At 37.4% G+C, this 25,228-nt stretch overlaps 1 protein-coding gene across 1 annotated transcript; it reads right to left on the reverse strand.

The window, feature by feature from the left end:
- Positions 1-1,393: 1,393 nt before the first annotated feature.
- osbpl3a (oxysterol binding protein-like 3a) lies at positions 1,394-24,917 on the reverse strand. The gene is made up of 22 exons (XM_066675237.1): positions 24,732-24,917; positions 17,234-17,435; positions 16,133-16,252; positions 15,730-15,783; positions 15,522-15,635; positions 15,312-15,440; positions 14,503-14,587; positions 12,075-12,178; positions 11,894-11,977; positions 10,516-10,666; positions 10,325-10,416; positions 10,108-10,239; positions 9,671-9,764; positions 9,180-9,415; positions 8,673-8,810; positions 8,530-8,593; positions 8,368-8,446; positions 8,040-8,184; positions 6,987-7,131; positions 6,262-6,388; positions 3,685-3,807; positions 1,394-3,602 (listed from the first exon to the last, which is right to left on the reverse strand). The coding sequence occupies exons 2-22, from the start codon at positions 17,366-17,368 to the stop codon at positions 3,506-3,508; spliced, it is 2,448 nt and encodes an 815-aa protein (XP_066531334.1). The 5' UTR covers positions 17,369-17,435; positions 24,732-24,917; the 3' UTR covers positions 1,394-3,505.
- Positions 24,918-25,228: the final 311 nt, after the last annotated feature.

Below are 25,228 nucleotides of genomic sequence, written 5' to 3' on the forward strand. Positions count from 1 at the left end.
TCACCGTTGAAAAAAAAAAACTGTTTTTTAATGACAATTTTCATCAGCTATTCAGTGGTGGTAGAGAAGTTATAATTTCAGGGGTGAGATGAAACAAATTTCAAAAACAATTAAAATAAACAAAATCAAGTTATTTTGTTTTAAAAAAAATTATAACTACCCTGTGTCACTACTCCAAAAATAGGAGTAATCACCCCCTACTCAACCCCCTAAAACCCCCTAATTATTAACTATTTTACAAGGGACATATACACAATAGCTAACACACAAGAACTCTATCTACTTGAAAATGTGGAGTAATGTTTTAATAGCACGTTTGATGGCACTCATGATCACAAGAGAAAGTGTCTAGAGGAAGCTTGATAAGAAGTGTTAACATCACGCTTTTACTAAGCATTACAAGATCCGAGCCTAGTATTTGTGTAAGTGACTCTTAGGGAAAGGAACATGGTGACAGAATGTGAAAAATATTTCAAATGTATGTTATGGTGGATTGTGTGTAGATCAGAAGAGAGCAGTCTGAACCCTCCAGGTGTTTATGAATTTGTGTTTTACTGGCACCACAGTAAGACCACTGTGACTTCTGTTACTAAAATGATGAGTGTGTTTTTCCTGCTACAACATTAAGCAGGTCATAGGAAGGAAATCTGTAATCTAATTATAGAGCAGGGTGGGACTGTGGTGTAACAGGTTGTGTCACACAGCCACAGGGTTCTGGGGTTGTGGGTTCAATCCCCACTCTGTATCAGAGTGGGTTTCCTCCTGATGCTCCTGTTTTCTTCCACAGTCCAAACAACACACTGGTAGGTGGCTTGGATATTCTCAAGTGTCCACAGGTGTGAGTGACTAGGTGAGTGTGTGTTGGATGCCATGTAATGGAGTGGTGTCCCATCCAGGCTGTGTTCTGGGCAGTGTGTGATACCAGGCAGGCTCTGCACCAACCGTGACCCTGAACTGTATAAAGTGGTTACAGGAAATAAATAATATAGTGCTTCCTCCGGGTGTTCTGGTTTCCAAAAACACACGTAGGTAGGTGGATTGGCAACTCAAAAGTGTCCATAGGTGTGAATGTGTGAGTGTGTGTTCCCCTGTGAAGGACTGATGCCCCCTCCAGGGTCTGTTCCTGCCTTGTGCCCAGTGATTCTGGGTAGGCTCCGGACCCACCGCAACCCTGAACTGGATAAGAGGTTACAGATAATGAGGGCATATTCTCCCCCCACAACCTCACAACAGGGTTGAACACTTATCCCAGCAAAAGTAACAAAGCGGTTTTGTCATTCATCTCAAATATATGACCAGTATATTATGGGAAAATGCTCATCCACAGTGCACAATTTGCTGATTCCTTCACATACAAAAGATAAAATTGTGTTCATGCCATCTGCACTTTGGAGACACAAAAAAGTCTTTAGAAAGAGCAAGAAAAAAATTAAATTGTAATTACTTAAAGCAGTAGGAGAGGAAATCAGTTTTACTAACCTCACCCTACCCATCTACAACTGAGCAAAAGAGCTATGAACTGTTCATGTGTTTCATAAACTTGGGGATATTTGCTCTCAGCATGAACATACAAACAGGCACAGACATTTCAAAACAGTCCAATACTTGGTTCCTGTATTTAAGATCAAACTGTGTAACAGTTTTATTAGAATTAACTTTCATTGTGATTTGTGTCACAGACAATTTTTCTTGATGAAAAATAATTATAAAAAAAAATTATTTAGAGGAAAAAACAAAACAAAACAGAAAAAGCATTTGGATTCAAAGGCACCACAGTTAAGTTAAATGTTTAAATATTTTGACCCAAACAGATGATCTGATAAAACAGCTCTGTATGACTGTATTACACATGAAAACATCAGATACGCTGATCTAGAGTTGAAGCATTAACAGAATTTCTTGTTAAAACAGAAGAAAAAATGAGAACGCTGAATAGTGTTTTGAGCTTGATGTCAGAAGTTTCTTTGGAGATAGTAGATCTGTATTTGGAATTAGCCTGGATTTCTTAGCAATTAGGCATGTAACAACAAGCCACTGCAACTCTAATATCACTAAAAATGTAATTAAAAGCTATTAATGTTAGATGTTTTAAAAAACTATTGTACGGTATAACTAAATGAAATTTTTGACAAGTCATGTCTGTGGCATTTTAAAATATGATCAATACAATGAGCTTATTTTATCTTTTAAAATTATTTGTGTATTTATATTAATCAAGTACTTGTTTCATGATTAATGTTTAATTTTTCATAATTTTCATTTGATTAATTTTGGGTATGAGCTTGAGATCATGCAGAACTGAACTCAGGGAGAAGAAGCATATCAAAGATACCATGCAGACAAAACCAGGGGTTTAACTGTTCTGGAAATTCTGAGGCTCGTTGATCCAGTGTATGTTTAACTGAAAATGAATGTCATATGAATAGCAATGTCATATTATAAAAATGTGCACTGAGATATATATGTTGTATCAAGGCTTTTCTACTCAGTGACTCATATCTAAACAAGACCACACAGCCATGATGGCACTACTAAAGCTGTTCTTCCTCTTCATATAAATAAATCAACTTAAAAAAAAAACAAAACAAAAAAAAAACCTGAAAACATGTTTGCAGATGTTAACATACATAAACAAATATACAAACAGCTAAATGCTAATGTGGTACTGTACACCAAGTAGAGTCACTTTCTAATGTATCTGTGCAAGGACATTACAGGCCAAAAGTCTGGAAGCAACACAAACATTCTGGTTTTTAAATGGTGCAGTAGTTTAAGGTGGAATGACAAATTCAAACAAATATTTGATTCAGATCAATCAAAATAAAGACAAAACTCTATAGCACTTATAGCTTGTAGTACTATAGATTTTCCTTTGTAGGGTGAAAAATCCAATTCTGAGCTTTGACATCCCACTTTCAAGTTTAGTGTGAATTAACTGTTGTATTTATATATAGTGTACTCTTATAGGGAACTGAATTCAGGAGGGTAGTTAACAATTTCGGACACTACCCGATGCAGGGTTTTTACTAAACCATGCAGTGGAATATGGGTAATCTGCTATCTGCTAGTGTACATGGGTTGTACACTACATGTTGCAGTGCACTGTGGGATTGGCTGAGTGCCCAGAAAATTTGGACACTACTACAAAATGGCAGAACTGGACTATTTTATTGGCAGATGCAATGCCAATATATATTTGAATCGATATTCAAGATTCCTTTGATTTATAGGTTTAAAGCTTTAAATCATAATTTGATTTAGTTATGTAAACTCAATGTACAACCAGTCATGACAAACCAATGATGTGTATTAACAAGTTAAATGTAGCCAAATTTATTTAATTTTTAAATATTTAAATATTAAATTAAATAAAATGCTTCCATACTTTGGGACTGTTATGTTAGTGAAAGGCCATTGAAAATCAGTGGTAAAATACCAGTGCAATATCTCATTTTGTAGTAGTGGAGGAGTGGCAAAAGCAGTGCAAGGAAAAGTCCCTGTTTGGTCACCACAGCAAAGGAAAATCCAGTTTGTTGAAGCCAGGATCTTTCTTCAACACCCAGTAAGTGCCATTGCTGACCCATGAGTCATCTTCTGACCGCCTGTAAAAGAAAATATAAAAGTGTCTAAAATGTACAGAATGTTGAAAAACGATGATGAAATATGATTGAAATGCTTACGCACTTGAAGAATCGTGGTGTGTGCGTCATGTTGTTCTCCTGTAGAATTTTCCTCCTTTCTCGCTGTAGTGCCTCTATTCTCTCTTTCTGTTCTTCTGCTCCTGCTATGTTTCCTTCCTCCAGTAACCTGACACATTGTCAGACATGGGCTGTTATACTTCACAGACAGTGTAAAAAAATGAATGAACTGAATGCTAACAACTGTTTTTACATAGACTGCATGATTGCTCATACAGTAAATGTGCTAAAATCTTCCTTGAAATATGTGTGCGCGCGTGTGTGTGTGTGTGTGTAAAAGCATGAAACCAAATATGATTGTTAATAAGAAAATGCTTCACAAGAGGTTTGTGTAGTAGGTAACACTGCTGCCCTACTATGCATAATTTCAGTTCCCTGTTTGAGGAAGTACACAATGAGTCCTTGGGCAAGACCCTTTCTAAAAACTTCAGCAAACAATGCTGTAAAAGCAATGAAGCAATACAAAAAACTTATTAGGAAGATATAGTAGAACATTATCAGTTACTGATGAATTTATTAAAAGACTTTGTTCCACTAAAAGTACAGGTACTATAAAAGATGATAATCACATGAGCAGTGTTGCCAACTTAGTGATTTTATCTCTATATTTAGCGAGTTTTCAGACCCCTCTAGCAACACTTTTTCAAAAAATCTACTAGCGACATATCTAGAGATATTATCTGGTGTTATTGGAAACTTTTGGAGACTCGGACATGAAAAAACAAATTGTCTTGCATTTTCTGTCCTCAACGAGTGGTGGTTGCTGCTGTGTGTTGTTTAAGTCATACTATGGGATAGATTTCAGAAATAAACACTCAGTTCTCTTGCACATCAGGACCACTGTGTGATTAGCATTTAAACCCTGAATCGGTGCACGAACCCATGGCATGTAGCTTCACATGATACAATTAATGAAAATGATGGATCCAGAGTGGAACTCCGGCGTGGCCATGAGGCTCCATCGCGTTACGGCTAATGGACTCGTACAATAAACTAAAGCCTTAAGCATCACAGTCAGGTGCTGCACTGACAGGGTCGTCATGTCGTGTGGATGCATTTAATAAATAATTCTGTTCACTTCACTGACTGCTTCTTTCACAACTCACTCATGGTGCACAGACTGTGAGTCTGTCTGTCTACATATTATAATAAATAATAACCCAAACAGTGTTCCTCTAAATATTCTGATTATATTCTCTGAATTATACACACATTTTTACTCAAATATTCTGAGATTTTTTCTCAGAATTATTCAGAGAATATTCTCAGAATTCTGACTTTATTCTCGGAATCTTGTTTTTTTTTTTATATATAATATATAATATCACTGCATTTGACTCACACAGTCAGATGATCTACTCTTTCTCTGAGCCAGCACGAGGTGTGTATATTCTGTTTGAAAATGGATCAAAACCTAAGTTGCTTAACTCTGCCAGAGTGTCACTTTAATGTCACTTTGCCCATCCCAAGCCCAGATAAAGGAGGGTTGGATGTACAGCTAGCAAATCCACTTCTATGTAAGTCTGTGGATTAAATTTGATATTCTAACATTTAACAATACAGGACAAAACTGATTTATGTAATGTGGGTCTAGACAAAGCATTAAAGTCAATAAGTTATTTTGAGAAGTGATGACCTATTTTAATGACAAAAATGAAAAACCAAACCAAGAATCAATAGAAGAAAGTTCATTTGTAATTCTACACATATTTAGGGTGGTTTTCACTCAATTATTTCTCTCCCGTGACATTATTCCCCTCTTCTACAGCATCAATCACAAATGGACAAATATGCAAATTATGTGATGACATCATTTATCGACTGCGCTTGTCGGCAACACTGCACATGAGCATCTTCATTATCTGTATTTTTCTTCAACACTTCGGTTGTGTTTGAAATGGCACAATGGCAGTATTTAGAGGGAGGGAAGGCACCAGGTTGCTTGTATACAAGCTCCAAAGTTGTAATATTTCTGACAAGGGAGTGTTAGTGTGAAACATGTTGAAATATTGCTGCGTTTAAATCCTGTCTATAATGTGACTCACAAATACCTTCATTTCAAAATGCTGCCTTCTAAGGCACTGACTTGTGAAACAGCAAGCCATTGAGGTTGCTGCCTTCTGTTTCAGATACAGCTTTCCTGAGTTATAACTACTCTGTATTATCTGCTACCCAGCACCTCTAAGCATGGGAAGCTAAATATTTCACATTGGTTTATGGGGAAACTATTGCAATATCAACTGACAAAAGCTGGAAATGTCCTCAGTCACTGTGGAGATATGAACATTTTTCTAGTGCTTGCAAACATACTTTTTAAAATAACACTTTGGCTGTTAGTTGTGGGTTTATATGTGTTTCCCTATACAAAGAGACAGGATCTTTCTTTCTAAGCTTCCTTCTTTTTAAAAAGATATTACAAGTAAATAACTCCAAGCAAGACAAAAACTTTCAGATATCTTATGTAGTTTGAGTGTACATTCTATGACTACACATGCAAATATGAGAAAGTACATTATATGACAGCTGTACATTACGTACATAACGTGTGTGTGTGTGTGTGTACCTTTGGTCTGGCCTGAAACGTGTATCTGTTGAGGGTAAGAAAGTTCTGATGCTCTCATCCAACTCATTCAACTCAACAGCAAATTGAGTGAAACCATAGTACTGCTCGAAGTTCTCTGGCATGGGACCTACACACACGCACATGGAAACAATTCAAGTGAGCAGGAAACCCAAGATTACAGTGTAATTTTATTTATAGCCAAGTACCCAAAATGGGCAAAATTATGTCAATGGACAGGGTGTGTTCCAGCTTTGCACACAGTGATTCTGGGTAGGCTCCGGACCCACTGCGATCCTGAACAGGATAAATGGTTACATACAACGAATAAATGAATGAATGAATGAATGAATATTATTTACAGACACGGTATGAGCATGTGTCTTATTTTAAGTTAAAGAGTAGAATGTAAGTGAAGCTATATTTTGAAATAAATCAAACATTATTATGTAATAATATATTAGATTTAATCTGCCCTGTATCTGTTAAAGCTTAATTGGTTAATTATAATAATAATAAATTGACAAGTGGCATGATTTGTAGTGTATGACGTGCAAACAATAAATTTAGGTTTTATGAAATTACAGAATTTTTAATCTTCTGTGTTTTTCCTTGTTTATTAAATCAATAAAATGATCAATGTGGTTCAAATATTTTGTTTAAAAATGTAAATGGCCAGTATTTTAAACAACTGTAATCAAACAATGACAGTTTTAACCAACACTCACTCGCTCTCCAGAGGCAAATGGCTGATGGTGGATCTCCAAGGTACAAAGCGTCGTTCCATTTCCCGAAGACTGAGTGAACCACGTTGCCCTCTACATCAGTAACCACCGCCTCCACTTTGTTACTGTGTGAAGCTCTAGAACTTGACTAAGTCACAATTGTGATATAAAGAACAAATACAAACAAATGAAATGAAACATAAAAATGTAAAAACGTAGGGAATAGTCAACAAATACATGGACAATACACAAAGAAACATTCAAACATAACCAAGAAATCTGAAATATGTTATTTATGGAGCCCACCAGGCCCAAGGGGGAACCGCACCATGGACAAGGCACCAGCCGATCACAGGGCACCAAACACTCATGCTAATCCAACTCCCAAAAATTGTTTTCAGAGTGCACAGGAAGAACACACTAACCTCCCCTCAGACAGTCACCTGGGGCAAGGATTTGAACCTCACCTAGGGTCACCTGGACCCTAGAGCTGTGTGAAATTAACACTACACGTAGTGCCAACATTCTGCCCCTGATTAATCTAAATTTGGCTGGGTATTGTATTAATGGCTATTTGTATATATTCCAAATTGTTTTATTATAGTGCGGCACGGTGGCGCAGCGTGTAGTTTCTCTGTCACACAGCTCCAGGGACCTGGAGATTGTGGGTGGGTGTCTGTGAGGAGTTTGGTGTGTTCTCCCCGTGTCCGCATGGGTTTCCTCTGGGTGTTCCAGTATCCTCCCACGGTCCAAAAACACAAGTTGGTAGGTGGATTGGCGACTCAAAATTGTCCATAGGTGTAAATGTATGTGAGTGAATGTCGCCCTATGAAGGATTGGCGCCCCCTCCAGAGTGTGATCCTGCCTTGTGCCCAGTGATTCTGGGTAGGCACCGGACCCACCGCGATCCTGAATTGGATAAGTGGTTACAGACAATGAATGAATATTTTATTATAAAGCAAAAACCTACTGTCCACTAATACTTTCAGTGGTTTGTTAAAATATTTGCACAGTACTGTATGTTTCCAGAAAAAGGGACAAAGTCATTATTCATACCTTATGGAAGGTGACTTTACAGGTGATTTCTGGAACAGCTGTATTTTTGATCGTCATCTCACCATAGTGTTCTATCCAGCGCTGCCCACTTAAGATATTATGGATACAGGAGGTGACCCTATTAATCTCATAATGGTCTCCAAATCTAAGAGAGAGGGAAAATGACAAAATAGAAATATGTCACATGCCTTGTACTAAAATAATGACATATGCTTTACATATGCCTCCTTGGTATATTCAGAATGTTATACTGTGCTTGTGCACATTATTTGAAAAAAAATTTCCTTCAGTATCAGTAAAGCTCATCTGATCTGAGTGGAATGTTTACCGTGGCAGTGCAATGTGGATGGTTCCAATGGGGACAATTTCCATAGACTTGCCCCAAAATTTGTTCTTCCATCGGACATCTATAATAGAGAATCATATTGTTACATCACCTCATACATTGCATGGTACATACGTGCTGGGAATCTGTGTGTGTTCCACTCACCTTGCCACAGAGTGAAGTTTTTAGATTCACAGTGGCATGCAGACACAGGAGGGTGGTGGCTGACCTGAGGCACATGGAAAGGTGAGTGTGTATTTGTTTGTGAAAAGTAGATGGAGTCAGAACAAGTGTGTGAAGGAGCTTACCTGCTCTGAGATGAAACGGAAGCCTTTGTCAGAACGCTCACACTCATAGGTCTCCCCTAATACAGGGTTAAAGGGTTTCATTCCTGCTCTGGTAAATGTGCATGCATATGCAGACACTACAAATGCTGCAACATACACCTAAACACACACACACAAACACACTCACACATTTAAATATAGAACATGTGCGCTTTAAAAGAAAATGAATGCTGATAGTAGGCAATATGATGGAAGGATTGTTCTTTTCTGTTGTGATATTCTATTCTGATTTTAAAATGCTTGACATGAAAATCAAAATGATTTAAAATGATTGCTGAAGTTGTAAAAAAATATCATACTGAAGTTATAATAAAATAATTTTCCAGAACACCTCATATCAAAACAAAGGTAATTAACTCCAGAACTATTATTGCCTCTACATAAGTGCACTAGCTTAACAGTATAACGTGACTGTTTTTGTGGCTGCTGGTGCTGCCTCTGCATGTGTGACTGGGCGTGTGTTCTCACCATGCGCATATGTGCATCGTGTGTGTGGGCAGCTGTGTCCAGCAGGTGGCAGTACTCCATCTCCTCACACAGTCTCTGTAGTGTGTTGAGGGGTTCGTTCAGCTGCACCGGCATGGACACTTTAGACAAGTCTTTACCGATGTTGGAGTACAGAATGTTCCACAGATTCACACCTTCACTCATGCATGCACTAGGCAGCCGAGAGCGCCGTGGCACCACATTATCATGTCTGCTGTCTGAACACACACACACACACACAAACACACACACATACACGAAAACTTTACATTTTAATAAATATTCCTTAATATGTAATGGTGTAAAATCAAATTCTAGTTTTTCAAGATAAGTTATTATTATATATGTGTGTAAGCTAGTAGTAGTACTTGTGGTTATGGTTATATAAAGTCTCCATGAAATGAATAGAAGTCTGTATTATCTCTTGGAACCATGGAGACAAGATAAGACAAGTGTGTGTGTAAGGGAATTACCTTCATTGACCTTTTCAATCCCTGCTTCACTGGTGCAGAAGTCAACAGAGACATTATCACTGACATCACTTAGACAGGAGTCATTATCTGAGACCTACACACACACACACACACACACACACCCAAATGATCTAGTGTTAACATAAAAAATACCATCTTAATTGCTATAAAATATTTGTGAATTTTTTTTAAAGATATATGGATTTATTAAGCAACAGGGCCTTGTGGTTTAAAATGCATGCATATATTATATATATATATATATATATATATATATATATATATATATATATATATATATATATATATATATATATATATATAAATAAAACACACACACATAAAAGAGCATGCATAAATAGATAGATATGTACATGGCTAAATTCTTCAAGTATGTGATCCCTATTTTCTTGGTGTATGACTTTTTTGACACTGACCTCATTCTCAGAGGAGCTGGCGGACAGTAGGTACTCTTTTGCATCAACAAACTCAGACAGCGACTCAGGGATCGAACCTAGACTCTCAAGGGACATTTGCTGCATTAATGGGCGGTGCCCATCCATCACATCCTGAATGAGATCACATACAAAATGAAATCAGATGATTCAGAAATGCTATACACGGCAGAAATACCCACAGAATCAGTCAACATACCGCTTCATGCATATTCATTAATTCCAGAGTTTTTCTGACCCTGTCTCTTTCAGAAGACAGGGAAGCAAAGGCAGACTTCAAGGAGGTATGGACTTAGAGAGAGAGAGAGAGTGAGTGAGGACACTATACATATTTGGTGTCTAAGCCTATTTAATTTAACTCTAGGTACACTACTGTACAAAGGAACTCACTGTTGTTAGCGAGCCTGCAAAAATCCTCCTGTAAACGGGAGGCATCAATGGGTGAGTCAGGGCTTTCCAGGTGAAGTTCTGCATCGTTGGACTCTGAGTAGGCCAGATTTGGGTTTGAAACATGCAGACGTGATGACTTAGAGCCAGAATCCTGAGAAAGGAAACAGCCACACTGTGTGTGCATGCGCATATATAGATCATTTAGAGTGACTACTCACATTGTGACCATTACTTTTGTTGGCCTGGTAATTAGGAAGGGTTCCCTACAATGATAAAATTAAATTGCAGGGTTGTTCGAGTAGTTTGAGTGCACCATTTTAAAATGACATTTTGTAACATGTATTAAGGAGTGGAGGAAGGATGCAAATACAACAACAACAACAACAAAAAAAAACACACAGAAGTCAAATGCAAAGCATGTATGTATGAAACCCATAGACACACTCAAAGAGATAATGAACTTTAGTAAAACCTAAAAAAACACATAGCTGTGCATTGTTATACTAACAAGAATGGGGAGAAAAACGGGCAGAGTAACAGAAACAAAACACGAGGGAAAGCAAAAAAAAACAAAAAACAAAAAAAAAAACATAAATACATAAATAAAATCAAGATATATACAAAAAGACAGGAACAAAAAAAAAAAAAAGGACATGGAAACAGAACAAATGAAGATATAAAGGCAAAGTACATAGAAAAAAAACAATAGAAAACAGGAAGTAAACAGGATGGAAACATAAGATTTGTAGGTTTTCTAAATCACTGCAAGCTATAGCTGTTGTTTGTGTTCATTCATTCATTCATTATCAGAGCCTACCTGGAATCACTGGGCGCAAGGCAGGAATACACTCTGGAGGGGGCGCCAGTCCTTCATAGGGCAACACAGACACACACACCTACGGACACTTTTGAGTCACCAATCCACCTACCAACGTGTTTTTGGACTGTGGGAGGAAACCGGAGCACCCGGAAGAAACCCACACGGACACAGGGAGAACACACCAACTCCTCACAGACAGTCACCCGGAGTGGGAATCGAACCCACAACATCCAGGCCCCTGGATCCAGGCTGTGTGATTGCAACACTGCCTGCTGCACCACTGTGCCGCCCTGTTTGTGTTCATGTTTGTATTTATTAAAAAGCATTAAATTGAAACTGTAGAGTGAAATAAGCAGAAAATGCCATAGCAATGTTTGCTCCTATTAGAGAATGAGTGCTTATATTTTATAGTAAAAAAAACAAAAAATTGTACTATTAAATTACACGTTTACACTGATTTAATGGTTAATATATATAGCACCTCATCAACATTTAATGTAATATAAATATGTAATTTATGTGGAAATAATGAAGTAAATTAAATGCTTTATTGTTTACCTTCAGCGTGCTTTTGTCATTTTTGCTATTATTTTTGGACTTCCATTTTCTAGTGGTTTTCTTCTCCTTCTTAGGACCTTCACACTGTGAAGGCAAACAAAGAAGTTAGGAATAGACTGCATGCAGTCCACAAAGAAACATTCTAATGCAAAAAACAGACACAAACCATGAAAACACACACCTGCAATGTGTTTATGGAAGGGGCAGAGAAAGTGCGATGCAAGACCTCCATATTCTTCAGCAACAGATTCAGTTCCAGCAGAGATGACTCACACTCCGACAGATCTGTCAAAGCAAAACAGAAAGAGTTTTTGCTTTGAGAAATAGAAATAAGGCAGTGATACTTAACTTTTGTGATACTTTTGTTAGTAAACTAGTTGTAATCCACTCTCTATTGCCTTTTTTTCCCCTTTTGTAAATTACAAACTCCATTTTCAAAAACATTGATTTGCTGTGTAAAATATAAATAAAAACAGATTGCAATGATAGGTCAAATGTTGAAATGTTTATCCATTTTTTAAATATATATGCCTAGTTTTTGAAACAAAGAGAAACTTGGCAAATCCAGTTTTACCAGACCATATAGCCATTGTCACAGAGGTGTTTCTGGTATTTCAAAAACAGAAACGCCCAAAATACATACCCTTGTCATTAGAAGGTCTTTAGAAGCTTTGGTGCTTCATATCAATGTCTTTGTTTACATGTGTTTTTTTGCTGGACCGCCTACTGGGCTGGCCTAGAAGAGGCATTTTCACTCACTGACTGAGTGACTGAGTAGGAACTGTTAGGTCAGCCAAATTTCATAGAGAGAACCTAAGGTAGTGCTACTAAACCGTCTGCTGTTAGTTCAGCCATATGTCCCATTCGAGTTTGTGAACTAAATTTGGAACCATTCTGCGTGTTTCAGCCGCCATAAACTGGTTTACGAACCAGAAAAATTGGTTCCCAGCTGGAACCAAAGAACAGTAGGTTCTTTAGCACAAACCATGGCTGAATAATAGGAAATAAGGTAGGAAAATACTCTATTTGTGTGGGTTTCTGGGGCTGTGTTTGGAGCGATACCTTACACGTTGGCCAGAGCCTCTGCTTTGCATTGGTTAGTTCACAAGCTCAGCAGGACGGCTCGGAACTCTACAACATTTACACACGTATTATCTCTCACACAGAGAGAGGAGGACTGCTCAATTTGTCTTATTTCACGTAAGCTTGTGTCTTTGTGGTGGGGACACATTTTGGGGCGGTAGTGTGTTTATAAAACTTCACATGCTTTACTCTTACCAGTTACATTGAATAAATAAGTCATTGAAATTCTTAAAATCATTAATCCTTGAGGTGTCCACTTCTGTAATTTCCAATACACTTAATAGTGTGGTCTGGTTCTTCTCCAGACCTATTCTGCAAACTTACTATCATCACCAGCTTTAATGTTGTAGTTTAATTTTTTTTTCTTAAAAACAAATCAATATTGTATACATGTGCATCTAAAAAAATTACAATATCATCAAAATGTTAATTTATTTCAGTAATACTATTTAAAAAGTGAATCTCATTATATAGATTCATTACAAATTTCAAGCATTTATTTATTTTGTTGATTATGATTATGGCGTACAGCTAATGAAAATCCAAAAGTCATTATCTCAGAAAATTTGAATTATCAACACAAAACCTGCAAAGTTTTCCTAAGCCTTTAAAATGGTCCCTTAGTCTGGTTCAGTAGGCTACACAATCATGGGGAAGACTGCTGACTTAACAGATGTACAGAAGGAAGCCATTGACACCCCCTGCTGTATCCAAACATATTAATGGGAGGTTGAGTGGAAGGAAAATTTGTGGTAGAAAAAGGTGCACGAGCAACAGAGATAACCACAGCCTTGAAAGGATTGTTAAGAAAAGGCCATTCAAAAATTTGGGGGAGATTCACAAGGAGTGGACTGCTGCTGGAGTCAGTGCTTCAAGAGCCACCACACACAGATGTATCCAGGACATGGGCCACAACTGTCGCATTCCTTGTGTCAAGCCACTCATGACCCAGAGACAATGCCAGAAGCGTCTTACTTCGGCCAAGGAGAAAAAAAAGACAGTTGCTCAGTGTCAAAAGTCTTGCTTTCAGATGAAAGTAAATTTTGCATTTCATTTCGAAATCAAGGTCCCAGTGTCTGGAGGAAGAGTGGAGAGGCACACAGTCCAAGCTGCTTGAGTCTAGTGTGAAGGTTCCACAATCAGTGATGGTTTGAGGAGCCATGTCATCTGCTGGTGTTGCTCCACTGTGTTATATGAAGCCCAAAGTCAGTGCAGTCGTCTACCAGGAAATTTTTATAGCACTCCATGCTTCCCTCTGCTGACAAGCTTCATGGAGATGCAGATTCCATTTTCCAGCAGGACTTAGCGCCTGTCCACTCTACTGAAAGTACCAGTACCTGGTTTAATAACCACAGTATAATTGCACTTGTTTTGTTGTAATGAGTCTATGAGTAAATTAACTTTTTGAATAAATTAACTTTTTAATTTATTGAGATGCACCATAACATTTAACATTTTTAAGACCATTATATGTATGAACTCATGTCCAGATGTTTAAAACAATGTCAGTCTGTGTGTGGTCCAACCTCTACAGCATTTTTTCATATCTTCTGAATTCTGTAGTCGACTGTTCTTCGACAAGAGTGACGGTTGTTTAGAGAGTGTAGCTCGCTGGAGACAGAGATTAAGAGGGAGAATCAAAAAAAGAATAGACACAACGTTTGACTATTTTTTTTAAACCAAAATTATTATTATTTTTAATAAGCTTTGTAATATACACGAATCAGACACAAGATTAAAACCAAACAAACGTAAGGATTCAAGCAACTTTGGCAAGGGCCAAATTGTTACCAGTGTTTATTCTGACAAATCCCTATCATAGTTAGTCTTATCTTTTTCAGCATTTCAATGCTACAGTAGCTCTTCTGTGGGATTGGACCAGACGGTCTAGTCTGCAATCTCCAAGTGAATTATTGAGCCTTGGGTACCTATGACCCTGTTGCTGGTTTAGCAGCTGTTGTTCCTTGGGCCACTTTTGGTAGGTACAAACCACTGCATACAGGCCACATCCCACAAGAAATTTTAGAAATGCTCTGACCACAACAATATGACCAACACAATTAGGCCCTTGACAATTTCAGGTTCTTACGCTTGCCCATTTTTTCCTGCTTCCTACATCAGCTTCAAAAATGAACTTGCTGACTAATAAATCCCACTCTTTAATAGATGTGTCATTATCAAAAGGCCAAAATTATTCACTCCACATATCAGTGGTTTTAATCTCATGGCTGACTGGTGTAAATAGCTAATAGACCTTAAAGGTTCGTGTTGATCTCCAATCAATGATGGCCAGTGATCTTACAGCAGTGCTCTTATTGACAAATAAGGTAAAAACCTTTAGAAGTGAGGCGGAGTTTGAGTGCAGTTGGTGCTCTTGAGAGTCCATTACAATCTCGTTCTGCCGGAACACTCGATGGCTGCGCAGCTGTGACACCCATTCATTAAACAGATCTTGTGACTTCACCTACAAAAATTGGCCTTGGGTTAAAAAATGATTTTGACAGAGTGTCTATGTGGTGTGTTTGTGTGTGTTATGTGCTTCTACCTTTAGGTGGTAGATACTGTCTCCTGTGTCCAGGTCAATGCACATGGCCTTCTTCTTGATGGACATCACAGAAAGGCCGATATCAACACGACCACGTAGTTTCCCTTTCTTCAGCTTTTTTGGGGTTTATAAAATGACGTGAACAACCGTCCTTAGACAGAAAACAGTGTATATATGTGTGTCTCAATGTGTTTATATATGTACTTACATCAGTTAACGTTTTGGTATACATTAAGATGCCCTTGTCCAGAAGGAAGTACCTCTGCCAAACAAGAAACAGAGCAAGTGTGACTCATGAGCATGATCTGGTTTCTGATGAAAATCATACAGTTAAAAATGGAACAGAATACTTAAATACTTCCTATTCCTATTTTTCTTACAACAGTTTTATATTGATTGTGAATAAGAAGGGGAACCACAAACAAAGTGGACAATTGGAAGTGGAAGAAAAATTAACTAGCAGCATCATAAAACACAGGTTATACATTTGCAAAAATACAATAAAAGACTAGTTACTGAAAACGAATGCGAGATTTTACTAACATCTTCACCTAATTAAAAGATTTATTTAAATTTTCATTATTTATCTATGTGAAAGGTTATTGTGTCACCTTGTGCCAGCCTTTCATTGGCCATTTCCTCTTCTTGTGGAGGAAGCCCTCTTGCTTGTCTGGATTTTGCATGTTTCTTGTTGGTTCCCGCAAGCTTTCGACCACCTCCCAGCCATCCTGCTGAAAAAGGAAAAGCCATGAGAGCGGTTAAACAATAACATACATTCACTTGAAATACTTACACTGTGCTTCTATACAGTGGCCAATTTACAATTCCACCTTCCTTATAGTGCTACTATATCGGTGTAATATAAACAAAGAACTTACTTTAATTCTAAGGTATGATCAAATGAATCATGCAGGTGTTTGTTACATTTAAAACAAACCAAATATCATATGTGGGCAAGAAAGTTGTTGCATAAGGGTGCTATAAATCTATGTACAAATGTAACTGTACCTTTGCTTCAGGCTGGAATTTTTTTAGGTGATTGATACTTGCATAAAAAACAGTATAAACTCATTCCAGTTTTACACGTTCTACCATGATTTTAGCACAACAGTGAAGGGCTGTGCTGAGAATGATCCAGCATACAAATAACAATCTTTTTTCATGCACATCCTTTACCTAATTATTCGTTTTGTTTTAATTTACCAAAAGCATGTACATAAACTTTTTTTATCATAACCATTTTCCAAATGATCTCTTAGACTTATAATAAATTCTGTGTTTTGTTACTGTCCCTTTATGTATTTATATAAACTCAACATCTTATAATTGCTGTCTGGTCCTGTGGCTTCAACACTCATTTCACTTCAAAATGAAAGGGAGGAGATAACTATAGGCTAAACAGATGTATGTACTGTATGTATGTGTGTTCCTACTTGTGGTATTACTCAGTGTATTAATAATGGGACATGTTATCTCCTTAATGTCCACATGTATCAAATGTGTGGACTGGGGGTACATGCTACATATTGAAACATTAATTTATGTTTACAGGCTACCTCATGCCATTATGTCCTAAAAAAGTGAGCAGGTGATGAAAACAGGCCAAAACTACAGTGTTTTCCAGTCCATATCTGGTGTATGGTAATCCTTGCTATAAATACCACACGTTAGCGAATACTCTGAAGAGAGATACAGAATAACACAGATCTTGCCTGCTTGCCATCTTGAGTTGATGTATCACTGTCTTCACTGAGGGGCAGTGAAGTTGCACTGGGTGATGTAGGCAGTGGGGAGGTGGGTGATGTCATTTCCGATGCTGATGATGTGCTTTGCTCCTCTGAGTTCATCCTACAGTCCGGTTAACTGTATGGAGGCCACAACAGGAAAAACTCTACACTACCATAACCAAAGGCACTAGAAAGGGAAGGAGAGACAGAAATAAACAAGAAAGATAAAATTGAACATATTTACAACTGTTCTAGTTTTTTTTCTGATTTCACAAGAAATTACAGAAAATTGTCTCAGCTACTGGATTCAATGCCTGCATTGCTGAATCAGCCTTTCCACCATGCTCAACTATGCACTTAGACATACTGTGTCTTTACACTCCGACCAATAACATCCCTCAACCAACACACACACACAGATGGAGGAAACGTTTAGAAGATCACAACTTAAACCTGAAAGCCTTGTATACCTCATTGACTTACTGCTACCATAACATTCAACTGCCATCATTCAAAAGACATCCTATTTCACTTCTCTCTCAACATCTTATAAGAAATATTAAACCCTTCTCAATGCCAACTATCACTGTTACTTGTGGATGCGTATATACAAATAGTAATGCATTTAGCTATTGTTATCAATACAATTGTTATCATACAATTAATGCAATTAAATCTTGTTAATTAAACTACACTGAGCTTCCCCCTACAATCCATGTGGGGAAGGGATCACCCACTGGTTCAGCTTGGCTTTGGTTATGAGTTGTCTACATTATAGTTAGCTAATATACTTTTAAATCAGCAGTACCTCTCTTCAGCCACAACTATGTCTCCCCCATTGTTCTTCATTTTCACTACAAAGGGAACTTATGAATGGCTTCAGAAAGCAGAAAAACCTCTTACATATTCACAGCAATGCCACAAGCAAGGACTGACTACAGTCAACAGTGAACACATTCACTTACAAAACAGTCCTATAGTCAACAGTAAGCTTGGTGTCCCCAGAGTGAGAAATCACAAATTTCATTTTTAACTTATTCAAAGTAACTCTAAGCTTAGCCTCATTATCTAAATATTACAAGAGTTCTACACGAAACGTGGAGCTTCTAAAAACAAGCATTACACTAAAATATTTGTTCTAACAATGTCTGTCTTATTATCACCTAAATATATAAAAACAATAATGTGAACTAATACCTTAATCTCCAGATCTGAAATATTCCTATGCCTTGAGACATGCCTTTCATGTCTTCATATAAAACACATATGCTCACATGTACACACACACACACACACACTTAATAATGACTCAGTGTCCCAGGTCTTAATTAAAAAAAAGAAATAAAAAAAAAAAAGACAGTGTGGGTGTACTGGAATGTGTGAGTGTGTAAAGGAAAAAACAGTGCTTTCATGTTCAGTTGGACAGAGTCCTGCTGCACTTTTTTCAAACAAACTTCCTGCAAAAAGAAACATTCTATGTGAGTTCAAAAGAAGTTTACAACTCTCGAAATGTCACCTGCAGCTGACTTTGTAGGTTTTAGTCTGGTTCCTTTAGTTTTCACCATCAGAATCTTTTATACAAAGTCCCATCAGACACAAGATATTTTTTGTACATTGCTGTTTTCTTTTAGGAGGCATTTGGGAAGGAGAGCTTAAACAGCATTGACAAGTAACAGCCTGCAGACATTTTTTAAGGGAATGCTGGTTTCTTTCACTACTTTCACTTTATCCAAGTCAGAACTCAAGGGAAGGTATCAGAAAAACTCTGGACACTGCAAACGGCAGCCTGCATTGTGAAGATATTGCATGTTAATAATGCTTTACTTATGATGTGGTTTTATTGTTAAATAATAATTTTTTGAAATCTTATCAATAATGGCTGCTTAAAATGGCAGGTAACTGTATATAAATGCTTATTTATTGAAATCAGTAGATAAATACACTGAAAATATCAAACAATGGCAATGGAATACAAATGTACTGGTGCTCCCTGATAACCTTTTAAAACAACATTTAGTTTTTGGAGAGGATCAATATAAAAGGAGAACAATATGGAATGGTGAACAAACCCAAAAAACAACAGCCATTTAAGCTGCTTCACCTATGGAACAGACAACTGAAATAACTGAATAATACACTGAATTAATATTATACTGATCCAACTGAGAAAAAAAACCCTTTGTTCATAGTCATTCAGTCATTTTTCTGTAACTGCTTCATTATGATCAGGGTTGCAGGTGGTCCAGGGCCTACCCAGAAAGATTAGGCACAAGACAGGAACCCTCTCTAGAAAAGGCACCTTGATATCACACACCATTTCAGTCACACCCACACACATGGGCAATTTTACACAGCCAATCAACATATCAACTTGTGTTTTTTGATATAGAGAGAAATCTGCAGCAAACAGAAACATCACACAGGGGCAGATCCTGAGCCTTGAGATACTGGAGATGGAAATGAAAATACCTGTAGCACCATAGTGCTGCCCATGGGCTGATGTAGTATTTTTCATTGAAATTAGATGCCATGTACAAACATATCCTGAGATTATCATTATAACAGTTATTGTCCTATTGCCCATCTTGAACACATTAATACAGGGAATTTAAAGCTTTTGTTTCAGTGTACACACCCAATGTGAATCACCACTATTAAGACCTGTAGCGTTACTGTGTTGTTACACTGTGTTTGTGTCTAGCAACATAACATCAATCACTGGGCGCAAGGTGGGAGCCAGTACTTCACAGGGTGACATACACTCACACCTAGAGTCACAAATCCACCTATCAATGTGTTTTTGGACCGTGGGAGGAAATCCACGCTGACATAGGGAAAACACACCAAACTCCTCGCAGACAGTCACATGGAGCGTGGCTTGGACCCACAACCCCAGGACCCTGGAGCTATGTGACAGTGACACTACATGCTGCGCCACCAGGCCCCCCAACATAACATCATAGTTGCTAAAAAAAATTAATAAATAAATATAACTAATAATAATTAAAAAAAAACTAATTCTGTGGCCTCACAATAGTTTAAACTTATTACTGAATAAAATTAATGCTTTAGAAAATAATTCAGTGCATCGGGAATGCACCAATGAATACTGAAAAAAAATATCACAAGAGTGTAGGAGGAACAATTTACAAAGTGGAAATACAGACAATAAAATCTATATGGGTGGGACATTTATGTCTAAACAAAATTTGGTTATACAATTACTTTAGATATAGACGCTTACTAACTCTTAGCAAGGAACATTTATGCCCCAAGGCCAAATAAATTAGAGTGGATATGGGAGTGGAAATTAGGTGGATATGGGCAAACGTTATGAGAAGAGCACATGTTTGAACACCTTAGATGTATTCAGGTGTGGTTCGAAATTTATTTTTTGGTTATGTAACCCAGCACTGCAAACACACCAAATTTTTTTTCTCTCTCTCTCTCTCTCTCTCTCTCTCTCTGGAAGTACATGAGTTTGCATAGTTGGAGTCAATCATTAACAATAATAATGTGCCACTGCTTAAGCACTACATGACTTAAAGACTTTCACAAGAACACTATCATGTTACTGTCATGTACACTACGATTATATTTTGTAATATTAAGCATATATTAAGATTCTTTTGGAAAATGATAAAGGCTAGAACTGCTGGCCATGTGTATCCCATACAAGGATACACAGAGGTACAATAGTTCACATTCTAGAGCAAACAGATATCTGAAGCTTGTAAAAGAAACCTTTTTTTTTTTAAACAGATATTTACATTGTACCTTGTAGGCAACTTTACTGTGACTTAGAGTAAAGGCTTAAACTGAAACACACTAGGTAACATAACTAGGATTATCAGAATATTTTCTTACCAGTGGGAGTTACAGTAGTGTGACATTAGGTCCTTAGACCCAGCTGAAAGAAAACATGATTGGATCGATTTTTAATGTACTTCAAATCTAAAACAATCAGTTTAATTTTCCCAAACTGTAATAGTAAGAATGTAATATATACTGCAAGGATGACTAGAAGGAAGCTGTGTCTAAAAATTCAATTACATATTAATTTCCTCAGGTACATTTCTGATCGCCTGTTCATCGAGTTGCTTTCAACTCTTTTGCACCACAGGTCTAACAATCTAGTAGGCCCGAAAGCTGTAAAGGTGATGGCTCGAGATTAAAAAAAAAATGGGTGACAGAGAAAACTGATAATAGTTAATTAGATGAATTTTACCAGGCATATAAACACAAAATGAACATGAACACGAACACTCCCTTGTGCAAGCTTTACTGCTACAACACAGATCAGATTTTTTAGTTAGCCGAGCTGATATGTTCTATTATAGGTGAATCCCATTTCTTATTTTTACCCCTACCTCTTGTTTTTGAGAGTTGCCTTGCCCCTTGGAGCTGAAGTACAGGATGTGGTGGTTAAAATATTTCCCTACGAAATCACCCTTCAAGAGCCTGATACATCATGAGATCACAAATAACAAAGAGCATTGCTTCATTCTAAGGCTACTCGCAGTGCTCTGTAGGCAGCTCTACCAGTCTGCAGTGATACCAGAGGAGTGCTGCTGGACTGCAGTTAAATTTAGTGTCATATGCTTTCAGAAGTGTTCCACAATCATATATTATCACCCACCCCTAGTGATTATCACAGTGTCCTGTGATATGAAAATTAATTCAGATTCTTATTCCACAGCTATATTTTTCTAACCTTTCTAACCAGTTCCTTGCAGTATCAGGTGCCTGCTTGTAATTGAGTCACCACTAATGTAAAATTTATCTAGCTACCTACTGAGAATCAGTGTACTACTTGTGATATTTTCTGCTTGTTCTAAATAAGTGCCATAATACATTAAAATAAGATAATAAAATGGATATCAGATTTTAAAGGTGAAAATTCTGACATTAGAAAAACATTGGTGTAACAGACCTCTTTCAAGCTTGAACATGTACACAATATATATTGTTATTTTCTAAAGAAAAAATTACTAAAGGAGGTTTCTGATTCTAATATTTTACTAAATGCTCTACTAGGGCACTATTCAGTGTCTCACCTCAGTGACTGTGTTTCCTTGTTGTCATGGAAACCATTCAACAGTCTGACTACAAAACAGAAGTGCTATTTTAAAGGTGAATGTCACAGGACCAAGCTCAAACCTTGTGTCAGAGTATCTTTGTAATGTAATTTGTAATCAATTATGATTTCCCATCTTATGGGTACTTTTTTCCTCATTTTTTTCTCACATCCTTTAGCTGAAGAAGGAACAGTTAATAACCTAGGCTCTACCAGCAACAGGACTAGGAACCCCTACGATTTCAAAGGTAGTGTACGAAGTTATGATTTAATATAAAGTGTAACCCAACTACTTATCTATTAACTTATATCTCCCATTTGCAGGTCTCAATATCACTGGAAAATAAAATGTAAGGACTTTTAAGGACAAGTAAAAATGAAGCATACAGTTGCAGGGCCGCCATTCTGGTCACCTCAGCTAAAAAATACTGGAACAGCCAGTCATCATCAATGAAGAATTCACAGGAAGAAAAGGCATTCTGTAAAAAATCTATCAATTATAACCTGACACAGCACCGATTATAATCAACGTTCTTCACTGTCATGCTACTGTTTGAGAAGAAACTAAAAGTGGATACTAGTTTAAATTATAGCTGTAGTTAATTTTGCTTTATGAAGCAGCAAATTATGGAATTGTACATTCATATCAGACAAAATATTAAGTTCATGTAATGTTTAATATGATTTACCTCTTAAAAATGAAAGCATCATCTTAAACATTTATATGAATCTATACTAACTGCTTCTTACAGCTGGGTACATTTCTGTTTATTATGTTGGAAAAAAAATATACACATATATATGTTTAAAAACTTTACTATTCAAAACAATGTTCTGTGCAGTACCAGACATGCTGTCTATTGTACCATGAAGCCCTCCAGACCTGTCCATGCCAGCTGAGCTCGCCTGGTCTGCCAAACTTCATACCAGCTTCACTTTAACACAGCACATTCCTGCGAGTCTCTCAAAGTAAAATGCTGCTGCTGCAAAAACAGACACTACACGCCCATGAAATCCCATGAAACCATGCATTGCATCGACAAGATGCCTTCAAGCTGCAGATTTATTTCCATCCACCTTTTCCCATCAGGGACATGACTCAGCCTCTGCTCAATGACCACAATATGTGTGACGAGAGAAGGAAGTTTGCAGCCACGGTTTGGATTCTAAGGAAAATCTTAGTACAGTGACTGTCTAATTATAGAAACAAAGCACATTAACACTCTGGAGTGGCTGGATAACTGGTCTGGGACATGCCAAAATGAGATGTCTGTAATACCACAATCAGTCAGAATGAGGCAATGCTGGAAAACCCAATGGCTGGAACAATGCCCACTGCACAAAACGCCTCACTGACTGCTATTTAATTTAGCCTTAATGTCTTTCGCCATCCGGCATTGCTTAGTGGAATCCACAAGTTAAACATGGGCTAGCTAGTTCCATAATGGGCATGACCTCTGCATGAGCTGGTACAGGGGCTATTAGTGGGAACCAGGTTGGATGCTATATAGTGAGAATTTGTTGTCTTAATTTAGAATTATGCCATCCTAGTACCATTACTGACCCTGGTTAATTTTCTGTATCGTCAAATCAATATTATGGAAAACGAGAAGCAGATTGATGATTGACCAGTAATTTGTTTCCAGTGACTGTGTTTTTAAACAAGTCTTAACTGAAATCAGAAGGAAAAGGATTCTGGACTTTTCTGGTGATAAATGGAAACTTCTACAATTTTAATATTTTGCATCAGTAAGTGTGCATTTCTATTGACTATTTATATTGTAACGTCTTCAATTGATAAATAAGCCTGTGGACAAAACTTAATGGAGCCCAGCTCACCTGTCCATTTATACCCCATATATTTGGAGAGAGATTAGTCTCAAAATACTTTACAAATTCATAAATGTTAATCCACAAATTAAACACAAGTCACAAATATGTTCCACTATTCACAACTGAACACATCCCAATGTGCTGGCTTTGTCAAGGCACTAACTTTAACACAGGGTTGACTCAGATGTAACAGGGCAATAAGGCAATAAAGGATGAAGCGATAAGTCATACCAGCCTCACATGTCACAGGCCCTAAACAATAAAGATATTATTTGGCTATTTTACAGGTTTTAACCTATAGAAATACATTCTCATTCTCATTTAGTAGGAATACACCAACAAACATCTGCCGAAACTGGAGCAAACAGGTTCTCTAAATTGCCATTATTACTTGCTGTCCCATAACACTTAAGTCTGCTTGTTCTGTGTCTAATAAAGTAGCCTATGTTGAACTGCCATGTAGGTCTTTCACCTAAAACATGTAGAAGTATGCCTTAATACTTAAACCGAAATCAAGTGTGAATATGGAAAACATATATGTATATAACCAACTGTGTATCCTGATTTACTTACCTGTTTAAAAGTAACACACTTTGCACTTTTCTATCTCTCCTGCAATGACTTTAACCTTCCCAGCGTCCTTCTTCGAGAAAATCGACTCAAAAACTTTGTCCAGGCAGGTAACAGCAGCTCTTTTAGGGCAGTAAATATGAACGATTCTCACATTTCAATCCGAACGAGTAACTTCCTTAAGTTTCGCAGCTGCTTCTACCATTGGAGCTCGAGCTGAACACACTGCAGCGAGCCGGACGGAGGTAGGTAGGTCCTTTCAGCAAAAGAATGTTAAACAACCAATTAGAAGAGACCAAAGCTCACAGTCGACCAATCACAAGTCAGCAGTGGACAAGCCTTGGCGCAGACGCTGGATTATGTCATGTAATACAGGTAGAGACAGGTAGGGTAGTTCAAACTGAGCTGCCCAGTTCTAATGCTTTAAAGATAATTTGTGAATACCATTTTCATCGAACGTTTTAAGAAAGTTTATCCTTTCAAATTATATATATATATAT

The sequence above is a fragment of the Hoplias malabaricus genome, chromosome 6, assembly GCF_029633855.1.
Source record: "Hoplias malabaricus isolate fHopMal1 chromosome 6, fHopMal1.hap1, whole genome shotgun sequence".
Lineage (NCBI taxonomy): Eukaryota > Metazoa > Chordata > Actinopteri > Characiformes > Erythrinidae > Hoplias > Hoplias malabaricus.

Excerpts from the sequence above, each read along its gene's own strand:
- osbpl3a (XM_066675237.1), bottom strand. The coding sequence starts at position 17,368 with ATGAACTCAGAGGAGCAAAGCACATCATCAGCATCGGAAATGACATCA. Across the intron at positions 10,417-10,515 it reads TTGCAGGCTCGCTAACAACA|TCCATACCTCCTTGAAGTCT; the intron begins GTGAGTTCCTTT and ends TCTCTCTCTAAG. Across the intron at positions 8,447-8,529 it reads AAACTTCACTCTGTGGCAAG|ATGTCCGATGGAAGAACAAA; the intron begins GTGAGTGGAACA and ends TCTCTATTATAG.